Source organism: Centropristis striata, chromosome 21 (genome assembly GCF_030273125.1).
Source record: "Centropristis striata isolate RG_2023a ecotype Rhode Island chromosome 21, C.striata_1.0, whole genome shotgun sequence".
Classification (NCBI taxonomy): domain Eukaryota; kingdom Metazoa; phylum Chordata; class Actinopteri; order Perciformes; family Serranidae; genus Centropristis; species Centropristis striata.
The window spans coordinates 24,430,794-24,446,912 of NC_081537.1; the positions used below are offsets into that span (position 1 = coordinate 24,430,794).

The window sequence follows — 16,119 nt, forward strand, 5'->3', positions numbered from 1 at the left end:
TCACTGGCCCTTGGGGGGGGCTCTGCGGGACGAGGTGCGGAGGATGTGAGAGAAGCCAGGCCTGCGGACCAGGGGGGCGCGGGTGGAGATGACGAGCAGGCTCTGCAGGGCGGCGGGGTCGTGGGACATGTAGGCGCAGCGCGGCCCCGCTCTGGGGGGCCCCTGGTTTATGACGGGGATGCTGGGACGGGAGCGAGCGTCGCTGTACGAGCTGCTGCGGGCGTCCTGCTTGACGCACAGAGAGCCGCCCACTGAGGAGGAAAACACAGAAACACACAGACAACAAGCAGGCTGCAGAGTTTAATACTGTCTCCTGTTGTTTCTGAGATAGAGACTGAACTTTATTCATCCTGAGGGAAATTTAGCTGCAGAATAAAGTAGGAAAGAGTTAAAATATCACCATGATTCCAAAAAAACAGAATGCATCAAATTCAGAAAGTGTTTTTATTCACAAAAAACTAAAGTTTCCAAGTTTGAGCTTTAAATTTCTTGTTTTCTTGTTTCTGTTTTTAATTAAAACCAAGGTTGCAAATCATTGCATCCATGCATTGCATTCGTTGCATTTTGTAACATTTCTCAGTGTCCCAACTTTTTCAGAATCTGGTTGTATAAAATGTCAATAGATACAATATTTAGTTTGTTAGTTTGTTAGTTTTCTGTTCAGTTTTGAGTTAAAACCATCAATAAAAATGCTTTTCAGCACAGTCCACAGCAGTGCAACAAAAAAATATTTAAAACTCCCTTAAAATAACCCCACAATAAATACAGACAGTTAGGAGCATAAAGCATTTTTTAAAAATTAAAGTATTAGTACATCAATAAACATATATTCAAAATATGCATAAATACAAATAAAAACATCTAAATAACATTAATGGTAAGTTACTTATATCTAAAGTTGCTCTTAATTGTTTTTTTAATTTGATTTTAAAATAAGTGGTTTTAAAATTCACACAACTCTTAACTCTCAAGTAAAAACAAAAACACCAATAATAATGCAATAATTAAAACATAAAAATAAAAGTTGAAACAAATTATTTAAGCTTAATTATGTTCATATTTGTGCAGTTATATGAAGTCAAATGATAAATATTAAGTTCTATTTCTTCACCTTTTGTTCCCAGTCAAATCGTAGGTTTTAATGTAAATTCATATTTATTATAGGTTAATTATTTATAGATTTATTATTTATTATACATTTATTTTTAATGTATGTATAATGTATATATGTGTGTTTGAATGCTGCTACTGGATGCTTGAATTTCCCTCGAGATAAATAAAGTATCTATTATATTCCATCTTATTTATCTGAATGAGAAACTTTCTGTGATAATGAAGAATATTTTTCATCATGAGCCAGTTTAGTTTTCTGTATTTTTAGTATAATATAGTGCACTACAGGAGCATTTAGAAGAGCTTTTTCTAATTGTACAAACAAAAAATAAGCAAAAACAGAATCTAAATGCTGATTGTGCAGTTTAGAAAGAAGCCCACAGACACACACACACACACACAGCAGCGTGCAGCAGCTGTGTGTGTGTGTGTGTGTGTGTGTGTGTGTGTGTGTGTGTGTGTGTGTGTGTGTTACCTGTCCAGTGGTTCCTCTGGGCACTGATGCTCCGGCGTGTTGCCGCCGTTCTGTCGAGGCTCTCGGGCTCCGGCTCGTTGAGGCTCCTGGGGTCCATCGGGGGCCGGAGCAGCCGCTGCTGAGTGGTGTGGGAGTGGACGAGCTGCAACACACACACACACACACACACACACACACACACACATTATGTCGTTTCATCCCACTTCATGATGATCTTTCATTAGTGCTGAAAATAATTATTATATTCACCAGCAGGCTTTTTATTTCATAGAGCCGGAGCGTTCTCTAATCACTGACAATGAGCCGAAAGCTCAAAGTTTTCATTCTTCACTCATAATTATTTGTTAATGTTATGATTTCACTGCTGCTATAAGGACCGTAGAGCTGCTACAGTTCCGTAGCCAGCCTTTAAAAACTCTGTTCATTATAAAATAAGAATAAACATTTAAAATCTATCAATATGTATTCATTTCTACACTTAAAACCAGAGATTTTGCTATTCTGCACCATCAGCCTCTGGGAGAACCTGCAGTTTTTAATTAAAATAAACATACATTTTTTTTTTATTTAATTCTAAATTAAATAAATTAAACAAATGTTTCAGTTGTGTTAAAATATTTCCCTTATACATGATCCCATGCAAAACATGCATAATATTTTGTTTTATAAATACTACCAGTTGATTCATTGATAAGTTGAATGAAAGACAATTAATCTGCAACTATTTTGATGATTTATTAATTGTTTAGGTCATTTTTAAAGCAAAAATTCTCAGATTTCAGCTCCTCAAATGTGAGAAATTAATTTTATTTGTCTTGTGTGACAGTAAAATGAATGTTTTCAGATTTTAGATTATTAATCAGGTTAAACAAGCAAACTGAAGACAATGTGAAGGACATTTTGCCATTATTCTTTAACATATAGGTTGAATGAATAAAAATAATCAGTTAGATCTAGAGGGAACGGCCTTTTTTACATTTATTATTTTAATTAATAAAAAATGCTTTTTGTTCAGCATGAATGTGCTTTGGATTGTTTCTACTTCTAAATGCATTATTTCTTATTTTTTATACATGAATTCAAGTTGTAAAAGTTAAAAATGAGCAAAATAAAAAATAAAACTGTTACAAAAAAATGTATTTTTTTCTTTTCTTTTCTCTTGAAATTGTTTGGGGGGAAAAGAAATACCAACCATTTGAGTGACTAACAGGGAGTTTTAATCCAAATCCCCTTTCATGACGAATTTCTTCTTTAAACCAGATTTGGTGACAGATGAATTGTGTGTGTGTGTGTGTGTGTGTGTGTGTGTGTGTGTGTGTGTGTGTGTGTGTGTGTGTGTGTGTGTGTGTGTGTGTGTGTGTGTGTGTGTGTACCTGTCGTGTGTTCTGACTGCAGGGCTGCTGCTGCTTCGTCCTCTGTGGAAACTGTGTCAAAGACTCCAACTGAAATAAAAGAAGAACACAGTGGCAGCACTTAAAGAAAGCAACATTATTCTCATTTAACTGACAGCAAACACACACATTTAAAGGATCAGAGTCCGTGTGTGTGTGTGTGTGTGTGTGTGTGTGTGTCTCACCTTGCTCTGCTGTCTCTGAGCCTGTTTGCTGTGCAGCTGTGTGCAGCCGTCCTGCAGGACTCCTCCTGCGTCCGCCCGGCCCTGCAGCAGCTGGTGGATCTGCTCCACCACCCCCAGCTCCTGCAGCAGCTTCTTCCTCTGGAGGAGCGCGTTGACCCGCTCCTGCTCCTCCATCTCCTCCTCCTCCTCCTGCTGGACGTCTGCAGCTCCGGGCTCCTCCGGCACACTGCTGGACAGAGCCGTCTGCAGAGAAACACAGGGACATTTGATTCAATTTGTTTTTATTGCCTTACTGTGTGTGTATGCATTTACAATATATTAGCAATTACTGTCACGGAATAACCTTGATAACACTGTTTGTTTTCCCTGTCGTGACAATAAAAGATATTTGAATTCCAAATGTGAGACGTCCAGTTGAAATAATCTGCGGGAATATTATTCCAGCTAATTTAAATTGGCTCAGAGTCCATTTAGTGAAAGGGGTCAGCCAGAATATGAAGCATTCATCATGAGACAGACAGAAGCAGCGGGACGCCCTCTTGTGGTTCATGTGAGCGCTGCAGCTTGAATGACTATACTGCCCTACAAAGCCTAACTGCAGTCACTACATTTTTGGTTGAAATTGAGTTATAACTAAAAATGAACTCCTTGATGTCTGTTTTATCTTGTGACAACATTTTAGATTTACATTTTGCTTTAATTCAGAGAAATAATGATATAAAAATCTAACTCAAAACCAAAGCAGACAGCAGTAATTGCACTTACAACAGTCTGCTTTGGATATATATACAAATTTAAACATAAAACCAGTAGTAAGTAAGTAAGCAGGAAGTGGCCTGATTTCTTCATTGTGTTGAATAGTGAAGTCAAGAAAAATAGAAATTATATGTTTTTTTGATAGAGAAATTATTATCTAGATAGTGATTTAGTAAAAAAGTGAGATAAAATTATATTAAGACTAAAATATAACATTACTTTATAATATAAAGTCTTAAATACACAAATATTTGAATAGAGTTGTTAAACACTTTTAAAGACAATCAATTTGAGAACGTTTCTTCACTGAAAAGAGAATATAAAAGCTGAAAGAAGACAACAACATTGTAGTTACTACATTAATATTAGAACCATTTACAGCCATGCAAAACCAGAGTGCAGTAAGTACATTTTTGGGGTCAAAGGTCAAATAAACCGTCATGAATTTTGAGCATAAAAATGACATCATCCATACATGTAGAAATAAGTGTCATATCACTTACCTACCTATAACCCATTTGTCTGGCCAATTAAAAAACGTTAAAAACCCTCAGTTTACCCTTTGATTAGCTACTGCAGTCAGGCTCTGCAGGGCCGAGTAGGACAGCCTCACCGGCTGCTGCTCCCACAGAGAGTCTGCGGCTTGTGTTTGTGTTTGAGCTCGTCGGGGTTTCACTCTCTCCCCCGCCGTCTCCCCCTGCAGCTCTCTCCTCCGGCCTCCTCGCTGCTCCCGCTCCTTCTGCTCCTGCTTCAGACGCAGCTCCTGCAGCTGCTGCCTGAACACACACAGATACACTACCGGTCAAAAGTTTTAGAACACCCCAATTTTTCCAGTTTTTTATTGAAATTCAAGCAGTTCAAGTCAAATGAACAGCTTGAAAGGGTACAAAGGTAAGTGGTGAACTGCCAGAGGGAAATAAAAAAAGGTAAGCTTAACCAAAACTGAAAAATAATGTACATTTCAGAATTATATAAGTAGGCCTTTTTCAGGGAACAAGAAATGGGTTAACAACTTAACTCTATGGAGTCTTGGGCTATTTTGTCCATTTTTGAATTCTTTTCATGTCTTTGTAAGTCATTTTGTGTCTTTTTTAGTCATTTTGTGTCTTTTGTTGTCTTTTTTTGTCATTTTGTGTCTTTTGTTGTCTTTTTTTGTCATTTTGTGTCTTTTTTTGTTCATTTCGTGTCTTTTTTTAGTCCTTTAGTCCAACATGAAATGTGATTTTGAATCTTTTTTTTACTTTCAAAACACTATCATGCTCAATAAAGAATTTTAAATGTTGCAAATGTGCATTAATTTCGGAGTACACTGAGACATTAAACTGCATAATTTTCAATTAAATTCTGGAAAAGTTGGTGTGTTCTAAAACTTTTGACCAGTAGTGTACACACAAACTTTTATATTTAATCATCTCATTCAGAAAAGGTTATCAAAAGAATCTTTTTTCAACAAAAGCAACAACATGGAAGTGTATAAAAGCATTACAAACTCATTTATTGATTATATTTTACTTAGTTAAACCTTTTGTTGCTTTACTAATTAACAATTAATGTATACTTTATCATACATTTATTAGCAGGAGACATTATTAACAATTTACTATGCTTTTTAAAGATACTTATTAAGGTTAATAAACCATGCCCATCATGTAAAACTGATTTAAACTGCGTCTTTAAGTGTGTTTTTGTGCTTCACCACTAAAATGTTGTATTTGTATGTATTTTTTTATTCATATTTTATCAATCTTGATCACACATGCTGCTCATTCCAGATGTGACAGCTGCTATTAATAATTTAATGCTAATAAATGCAAAATAATTTGTCTTCATTGTTAATACTTTCTATATTTCTACTTGTTTCTACTGTAAATATATTTTTTACTTGTTTATTTGCTAATACCTCTTATATATCTAGTTTATACTGCTGTTTACTATTTATTGTTATCTTGTTGCTGTAATTCTAGAAATTTCCCCGTTGTGGGACTAATACAGGAAACCTTAATCTTAAATACTTGCATACTTTTATCCTCTAAGGAATAACAGCAAAGTCAGACCTTTTTAACTCTGAAAGAAGCTGAAATACTCACTCACACTTTTATCACCAGGTGTTTACACTTTAATAATTCCCTTTTTACTGAACGACCCAAAACGTCTATAAGAAAACTTCATCATGCAGCTAAAGTCTGAACTAAAACATGAAAATGCCCTGACGGCTTCCTGTATCTTTAGGTTTTGTTGCTTGTTTATGCAGCTTTAAACGACCTCGCTCCTCCATACATCAGAGGTTTTCTTTCTCTTTATGTTGCAGCCGGATCACTGAGGTCCTCCACCGCTTTGCTGATGTGTCCCAGAAGAGAAGCAGCGAGAGCTTTCTGTTTTTATTCCCTTCAACTGTGGAGCTCACAGTCTCTGGATGTTAGACATGAAAAGCTCTCTGTGTTTATTTTTATATACTCAGAACAGAATCCCCACCCCAGAAAGCGAAAACAAATATATAGATAGATAAACAACAATAATAATAATGATCAATAGATGACTCAATCTAAGACAATATAAGTTAAGTATGTTGTAAAAGAGGACATCTATAAACATAAAAAAGGAGAGAATTTTACAGGAAAACAAATTAAAAAAACAAGCAAAAAACATTAGAAAAGTACAGTACATACTGAATAGTATTTAAGCGGGTTGTCATCTCAGCACTCTCTGTGTATCTTTAAAAGAAAATCAAAGTCTCGTCTTTTTAATATGGTTTTAATTCAGAATATTGTTCCAGTCTTAGTTTTTCAGTTGTTATGACTGTTTTATTATTTTTACTATTATTACCCCTGGTGGTTTTATTATTGAACACTTTTTACTTTTGTTTAGAGCGACAGAAATCGACAGTCAGCTGATGTTTTCATAGACACATCTGGATCTGTAGGTATGGGTGCATATTTTGGCTGATATCCACCAATATGAACACTTGTTTTTACAGAACATTTAATACAGAAAACAATGTTTGGTAACACTTTACAATAACCATCATTTATAAATGGTAAACAGATAGTTTATTAATGTTTAATTATCATTTATAAACCATATATAGACCATTTAGAATGGTAAATACATAATTTATTCATGTTCAACTATCTAAATCATTTCAAAAATGACAAAAAGATGGTATATTAATGGAAGTTTCTAGTTACTTTACCATTAACAAACAATTACATTATAATTATTAGTTTATTAATAGTTTTAGTTGCACTCATTATAACATTTTTAACACCTTATGAAGTATGTTAATGATTTTGAAATTATTCACATACCTTTAAGAAATTGGTTGAAAACAAGACTAAATGTGTATAGCACTTTGTAAATGCTTAATAATTGGTTAATAAACCATCTATAAACATTACTTAGTTGGTTATTGTAAAGTGTTACCCAACGTTTGAGATGATTTAGAAATGGTTAATAATAATATCTGCCTCTTTATCAGTGAGCTGTGAATCTTTCAGCCTCATAAATCCCTTCTCTGTCTGGTCCTGCTTTTATTTATTGTTGTTGATTTTAATTTACTGAGGAAATAAGAACGACCAGATAAAAAGATTCAGATTCTACTGCATGAGTTATGCAGTAGAAAATGTATGTTTTGATATACAATCATGGGGAAAAAATATTAGACCACCCTTGTTTTCTTTAGTTTCTTGTTCATTTTCCATGGTTTTCTTGATAATGGTTTTGGTTATTATCAAGAAAACCATGGAAACTGTCTAGATATCAGCTCTTAAATTAAACTCTTATGATCTATTTTTGTTGTTATCATTATATTTGTCCAAACAAATGCACCTTTAGTTGTACCAGGCATTAAAACGAACAAGAAATTGAAGAAAACAAGGGTGGTCTAATCATTTTTTCCATGACTGTAGTTTTGCTTTTTCAGCCTTTATTTACTCTAATTCATTAAAAAATTGTTAGTGTTTTTATTCTTTGTTCACCATCAAGGTTTCAAGGTAACAAAGATGATAATTTTGGGGATAAAATATTACTTTAAGTGCTGCATTTGTGCACAAAATAATCATTCTCAGTTTTCTGCAGTAAACCACGCCTCTGTTATTCTTTGTACCACTGCTGCCCCTTTTAAAAAGACAACATTTTTACTGTTTCTGCATGAAAAAAACAAAGTCTCTGTTCATCACTAACACCCTCTGCTTTGTGCTGAACTGTGCTGGGCGAGCTGAGCGTGTGCTGCAGGTACCTGGCACACTCCTCTCTGGCCTTGGACGCCGCCGTCTCCTGGAAGAGCGAGCTGCTGTGTTTGAAGTACTTGTCGTATTTCTCCCCTCCCTCTCTGGGATAGATCCTCTTGAAGCCTCCCAGGTGTTTGGCCTCGTACCTCTCCATCTGCTCCACCGTGGCTGCCTGGCACTGCCGCAGCTCCTCCGACCTGCACACACACACACACACACACACACACACACACAGAACCAGTCACCTGCACGCGTCTGCAGGAGGCTCACAGGATGACCTTGGGGGGAACTCCTGCTGACGGTGTACCTGGCCTCTCTGGTGCTGTTCTGCTGCAGCCTGTCCTTCACCCGTCGTCTCTCCTCTTTGGTGATCTTGCGGCGGTCGCAGGCTCCGAGGTTGATGAGCACCAGAGTGTCGTACAGCAACGCATCCTTCACCTCGCGGTCCAACTGCGAGTCTGTGGTGAAACTGGGGGAGTGATTCACCTGGAATACAAATTTAGACTTCTAATAAGATTGTGTAACATTTTAAACCCCTTAAAGTATTCTAATGCAAAACTCAAAAGGCTTCAATTTCTCCTCATAAGCATTCAAACTAATGTCAAGTTTCTTATAAGTGCTTATAAATGTCTTATAATGCAACAATAACATGTTTTACATCCTAATATGACTACTTTATATCTTATATAGTCTCAATAACATATAATAATGTTTATAAGCTCTTTTAGGTGCTTCAAACCTTTTAACTAATGCCTTCCTTTACAAGGACTTTAAAATAAAGTGTGATCTAAACCAAGGTTATTATAGTTAACAAAAACTAATGAAATAATGAAAACTAGAATTGAAAAAACATTTTCGTTAACTGAAATAAAAATAAAAACTAGAGTTTTTAAAAAAAACGATAACTAACTGAAACTGTATTATTATTATTATTTTTTTTTAAACTTTAATTTTTATTTGAGTTTTTCCCATTTAAATACAATAATACACACACAAAAAAACAACAGCAAAAACAACAACAAAAAAACATCCAGTAGAAGCTTAGAGGTCCTTTCATTCAGTCACAATGCAACAATTCTGTCCTGTTCAGTTATTACTATGGTTACCGGTGATATCACCCTCACCCTTTTTGTAATAATTCCATTTCTCCCATTTCCCTTCAAACTGTTCCTCCCGCATTCTCAAGATATGTGAACTTCTCCATATCATAAATCTCCTCCACAACACACAGTAGTACTAGTACTAGTTGGGGTGGCTGTGGCTCAGTTGGTGGAGTGGTTGTCCCCCAACCGAAGGGTTGGTGGTTCGATCCCTGACCGTCGCAGCCTACATGTCTAAGTATCCTTGAGCAAGATACTGAACCCCAAATTGCTCCCGATGCTGCGTTCATCGGTGTGTGAATGAATTCCCAATGGTGGCAGGTGGCAACGTTTAGGGTAACCTCTGCCACCAGTATGAATGTGTGTGTGAACGGGTGAATGAGCGCAGTCTGTAGTGTAAAGCGCTTTGAGTGGTCGCAAAGCGACTAGAAAAGCGCTATATACGTGCAGGTCCATTTACCATTTACTACTAGTAGTACTAAGTACTTTCACCAGGTATTTATCCTCTCCTCGTACCTCCTCTTGTGGAATGTTCCCCAGACAAGTCTTTGGTGTCTCATATCCCAGTATCTCCCTCAGCACACTCCAGACTCCCTCCCAATATCCCTCCATCTATTGACATTTACAGAACACATGTGTATGGTCTGCCTCCGCTTGACCACACAACCTCCACCATGATTTCTGATCTGGTGTGGATCCTTAAACTTTATTATAAACTCGTGCTGCTGCCGGATTCAGTTCAAAAACACATATTTATGTTAAAATCAAATGGAGAAATTCTCCATCAGAGGATCTTCTGATTAATTTTATTCAACTTGGAGACCACTGATTGATTTTGTTGACAAGCTCCCTGCGACGTCTTTTTCTGAGACAAAATTTGTCCACTCTGCTGCCTGCCTGCCACACGGCCACATTGAGATCCCTTGTGCTAGTGAGATGTAGATACAGGGTTGCTGCTGGCGCCTGGTTCTTTGTATTTTTCCTGTTGAGCCCGCAAAGCGTTTATAACATTTAAACACGGTTACTTTTATTATTCTTTCCTCTATTCTCAACGGTATGAGTGTGTATGGTTTGGTTTACATATATGCAAATAGATGAGTAGGTGTGTATATTTATATGCATGTATGTGTGTATATATGCTTGTATGTATGTGAGTATGCATATATATATATATATATATATATATATATATTGTGAAGGAAATTTGGGTTTTCCTGCATGGTGGGACATGAAGTAGGCGGCGACCTACTTGGTATTCAAGACACAAGGCATTGTGGGAACTGACTCTGTGAACTTAGCAATGATAACACCATGAGAGAGGGGAACGTGTTGACCAGTGGGCTCTGTCCTGATGTGATGCATAGGGCAGGAAGATAGGGCCACATTGAGGCTTACTAAAGAATCAATGCTGGGAACTGCAACAGTTATAAATCGAGCGGTGTACGGGACTTTGTTGTATTGTAAAATAGCCATTCGGAATTGTGCGATGTATGGAATACGAATGTGCTAATAAATCTTGCTGAACAGAGTATTGAGTGCTTTGTTTTTGGCCAGCTCACCCACCAAATAGTGCAATTGACCAGAATTGCCACGACAGTTTGGGGGCTCGTCCGGGATCACCACTTGAGTTGGACCAGGATTATTCTGCAGGTGAGGATCGGATCCTGGAACTCAGTACCTTCCCCTGGGAACAGGCTGTTGGACGCCGGAGGGGGTGAGAGGTTTGAGCGCCTGCTGAATGATCTGGAACTACTCAATGCGTGATTTTACCAGACACGGGTGAGCCAATACTCAGTTCTACTAAATTAAATGTAATTATTTTAGTTACTAGCTACATTTACAAAATACATTCCTAGTCACCGTGTGATTATTATTAGTTTTTAGATCAATGCCTCTTTTAATTTAAATTAGGTGTTGGTTATGTTAACTACGTTAACAAAGAGGGGGAGGGAGGTGTTGACTGTCCATTGCTTTTTCTCACCTTGGGTGAAGCCTTGAAGGCTTCCCTTTTGTCTTGCATTTTAAGTGAAAACCCTAGCATTGATTAAATTAAGTAAAAAGAAAATGGGTTGTTCACTGGGGAAAAAGAAAAAACTAATTCCATTAGCTGGGCCAGCAAGAGTTATGTATGAAAAATATGGTGAATGGACATGTGAACAGCTTGATCTGTGGGATAAATGGGGATTTCCAACTGGGGGTAGCTTCAGCACTAACCAACTTGCAATCTTAAAAATTCGATTAGAGCAGTATGAGAAATCCAAGAAATTAAGGAAGGTTGAAGTTGACTGGGAAGCACTTGATCTGTGGGTGATAGAGGCAGAGGCGAGGGCCAGACAAAGAGCTTCTAATGTTGTCCAAGCTGTTGCAGCAGTTCCAGAGACAGAGAGAAGTCTGGAGCCAGCCCTGGACTGTCTCCCCAGCAACACAGCAGTGATGACTCCTGGCCGAGAACCCCCACCACCACGTCACAGCCAGCTTGTCCACAACCCAAGGGTGATGGGTGTGCCAGAACCAGTTACCCTCCTCAAACAAGGAGATGGACTCAACACATCTCCACCTTCTGCACCAGCAGTGGATACTTGCAGTGATGCAAAGAGGGATCTGCCTGTGACTTCCCCCGTGTCTGGCCACTGCCCCTGCCACCAGCCATCAACGCCGAGGATTGAGACTCCATCGACACTGCAGGGTGGCCAATCGACACATCAAAAGGATTATTTGATTCAGGGACAGGACCATGGAGGCCAGCCAGCGTCTGCTTTCACGCCATGGAGCCCAGAGGAGAGACACGCAATGCCTGACCTTCCAGATCTATCCAAGGAGTTCTCAAAGGCCTTGCTGCAGCTGGTTGGACACTACAGGTCTAACACCAGAGACTTCAGGACTGTTCAGGGAAAACTACACCTGATATGTGGACTGTTCAGAGGTAGCAAGAGATGTCACAAGGTGACATGGATTCACGAAGCACAACGGCCTGTCTACTTAGCAAGAGACTGGCCAAATGCACAACAACAAGGACATTGGCAGGCTGACCCACAGGCCAAGGAATGGACTAATGGCCACCTACTGACCCACTCCCAAGTTTCAGAGAGGGGGAGTCCTGGGGTCACAATAAAATACCAAAAACGATGATATGGTAACACCCCTAGACACCTTATACCACTCAGTAAAACAAGCAAAGCAAAACATTGTACTGGGTGGCCATGCTGTATATATCGCCGTTTTGAGTTTTAAGCTTACATTGTCATTTTTGGAAGTTTCATTGACTTTTTTAAAGAATGTTTTATTGACTTTTTAAAGAATGTTTTATTGACTTTTTTTATTGACTTTTTAGAATGTTTACCTGTACACCATTTTCAACTTTAATTGTTTACATTGTTTATTTTGAAACATCACCATGCTTTTTCTCACTGTTTCTGAATCTCACATGCACCTATTAAAATTACTGTTGCATTGTTGTCCTCTTCCCACTCAATCATGGTGTAACTAAGTTAACAATCAGTGATACAGTTCCCCCTTGGCCTGCAACCAAATTTCTAGTTTGTAGTTGACTACACATATGTTAGTCAAAAGGGGGGAAGTGTGAAGGAAATTTGGGTTTTCCTGCATGGTGGGACATGAAGTAGGCGGCGACCTACTTGGTATTCAAGACACAAGGCATTGTGGGAACTGACTCTGTGAACTTAGCAATGATAACACCATGAGAGAGGGGAACGTGTTGACCAGTGGGCTCTGTCCTGATGTGATGCATAGGGCAGGAAGATAGGGCCACATTGAGGCTTACTAAAGAATCAATGCTGGGAACTGCAACAGTTATAAGTCGAGCGGTGTACGGGACTTTGTTGTATTGTAAAATAGCCATTCGGAATTGTGCGATGTATGGAATACGAATGTGCTAATAAATCTTGCTGAACAGAGTATTGAGTGCTTTGTTTTTGGCCAGCTCACCCACTAACTTAGTGCAATTGACCAGAATTGCCACGACAATATATATATATATATATATATATATAGGATATGTAGAGGATCGGGGAGTCTGACCTCCAGCACCCAGGGTCTGAGCCGGTGGTCCAGCAGCACGTCAAAGCCCAGGATCTCGAAACAGGCGCTGCCGGTGGTGTGGTTGGGGAAACACGTGTGGTAGTTGTGTTTGAGGATGGGGTGAGCCGAGATCAGAGTCTTCACGATCACGTCCTCGATGTCGCTCCACATCTTGTCCGTGTTGCAGCTGATCGACTCCAGCAGCTTGTTCAGGGTGGACAGCTTTCTGGGCACAAAGAAAAACAGCAAACATGCAATAAATATACAGAACTTTAACAGTAATGGTAATTTGAGGTTTTTAGTATTGTGTTTGTGTTCACCGTTTGCTGCCAGTGTCTTCATCACGGACAAAGTTCTCACTGTTCTTGTTGATGGAGTAGTTGGTGAGATGCATGCAAACATCCTCCTGAGAGGAGAGAAATTAAAAAAGAGATAAAAATATCACAAGCAAGAAAGAAATGTGAAGTGAAAAGGTCAGCATTTTACTGTTTTCAGCTCCTCTAATGCCAGTCTTGTCTGTTTTTCTAAATCTTTTATGGAGAAAATATATATTTCTTTCATTTTTGGACTGTCGGACATTTTCTGTCAGACATAAAAAGAGAATTAAAAGTTAACAGTGTGACGTCATCTAGTCTCATTTAGTAATACTCTGTTACAAGTAAAAGTTCTGCTCTTGAATTATACTTAAGTAAATGTACAAAACATCAAAAGATGATAAAAGAACCACAAGTAAAAGTTCTCATTGTGCAGAATAATATATATTATACTGTTGCCTTATAATTATGAAAACTTTTTTACAGAACATTTGATGCAGAAAACGATGCTTATGATTTAAAAATGGTAACATCACCACATACTTTGTCCAGGAGAGCAATAAAACATATAAAAAGTTTTTTCCTTTGTCACCTACAGATGTCTGACAGCAAACAGGTGGTAAAGTTTGTAATTCCTTCTCCAAAGACAGTGATGTATAGTTGTAACACAGATAATGCACACTGTATAATAATAATGCTAAATATTCTTTAACAGTTAAATAGTAAGTTATTTTGTTTAAGAAAGCAGACTTCTGAGTACCTTTGCAGAGTTAAATAAGTGCAAAATCTATTTTCATTGGAGCACAAAAATTCTAAATATTGCTTTCTTTTTTTGTTGTTATTTGTTGTTGCTTTCTCTCATTGTTGTTGTTGATTTATTTTTTAATTTTTGTATATTTCTTGGGGAGGTGCTTCTTATGAGCCCATATAGGGTTTTTTAACCTCTCCCGCACTTACTATTCCTGTTTCATTTCTGTTTTTTGTAATTGTCTTTTCTTATGGTGCAAATAAATAAATACAATTAAATTAAATACATATCGGCCCAATCTATTTCCATTTGATACACCAGACTACCAAGAGACTTGAGCTTTTCTCACCACGTTGCTGTGTGTGGGTTCGTTGTACTTGGTGGTGCAGAAGCGAGCGAGTCCCTCCCTGAACATGAAGATGCTGAACGGGTCACACGACGTCACCAGCACGTAGATACGCAGGTCGAACTTGTACCCGTCGATTATAAAAGGCTGAGGAGGGAAGTTAAAATAAAACATGTAAGCTTTAACCTGTGTGTGTTCCTGTGTGTGTGTGTGTGTGTGTGCTGTGTTGTGTTAGCTCACCTTGGAGATGTAAACCTGGCAGATCATGTGTTCTCCAGGCTGGATGTCTTTACTCGACCTGGTGATGACGATGCCTTTGCCTTGGCAGCCCGTGTCCGGCTTACAGATGTACGTCTTGCTTTTTTTGGCCCTGGTGTAAGCTTGGAAGTCACTGTAGCTGCAGAGTACAATCAGATAAGGAGTTCATATATCACCCTCCACTCAAAAATATGTTTTTCTCCTCATTCCTACAGTTAAAGAATAAGCTTTACTGTGAACAGTTTAATAATAATAGAAGGCTGTTTTTAAACGTTCATCTGCTTGGAGTGGAAGGTTTCTCTGCTTTCTGAAAATCATGGTTTGCATGCTCAATTAGCATGGTCAATTCTGGCCCAAATGCAGCTTATAAAAGTGTGTTGTAGGAACTAAAAGCTTGCAGTGCACATGCTCTGACAGTGGGCTTTACAGTAAAGTAGGAGACATCTTGTGTCCTGCAGGAAAACTTTAGAAATTAATAAAATTTGCATATTCATAGATCCTGGCATTTTTAATGAGGTAGAAGCACTTGATGCCTTTTTAAAGATATTTATGTGGAAATTATAATTTTTTTGCTAGAAAAACATCAGAAACACATAATTGTTCCATGCAGACTATTTGTATATGCCTGGTAAACTGAAGGTACATTAATGATAATGAATATAATGATAACAACAAAATAGCTCATAAGAGTTTAATTTAAGAGATGATATCTAGACATTTTCCATGGTTTTCTTGATAAAAACCAAAATCTTTATCAATAAAACTATGGAAAATATTTAGACATCAGCTCTTAAATTAAACTCTTACCAGATATGTTTGTTGTTATCATTATATTTGTCCAAACAAATGCACCTTTAGTTGTACCAGGCATTAACATGAGCAAGAATTATTATTAGAAGAAAACAAGGGTGGTCTAATCATTTTTTCCATGACTGTATGTCTCAATGCAACTGGAGGGGATCTTTAAGACACACTGGGGGGGGGACGACGACGAAATAAAAGAGCAAAAAATAACAATGAAATGTGCAAAACGTACTCTGCAGGAAGGCACCATGTTCGGGGGAAGATATTGTAGTCTTTAGGGAAAAGCTTGAGCATACGGTTCATGTTCCTGGCCAGTAAATCTTTGCGGCAGATCTCACTCATCCCTGGGAAATGGTTTATTTTCT

The 16,119-nt window shown here is 38.0% G+C and overlaps 1 protein-coding gene across 1 annotated transcript in view; it reads right to left on the minus strand.

Moving 5' to 3' along the window:
• The window catches only part of ttll6 (tubulin tyrosine ligase-like family, member 6), a 26,215-nt gene continuing 10,096 nt past the window's right edge, over nt 1-16,119 (minus strand). Inside the window, 12 exon segments of the mRNA XM_059325113.1 lie at nt 1-251; nt 1,589-1,730; nt 2,962-3,030; nt 3,165-3,407; nt 4,480-4,696; nt 8,155-8,343; nt 8,454-8,632; nt 13,285-13,510; nt 13,605-13,690; nt 14,696-14,839; nt 14,933-15,089; nt 15,987-16,117. Of these exon segments, the coding sequence (XP_059181096.1) occupies nt 1-251; nt 1,589-1,730; nt 2,962-3,030; nt 3,165-3,407; nt 4,480-4,696; nt 8,155-8,343; nt 8,454-8,632; nt 13,285-13,510; nt 13,605-13,690; nt 14,696-14,839; nt 14,933-15,089; nt 15,987-16,117 (2,034 nt within the window).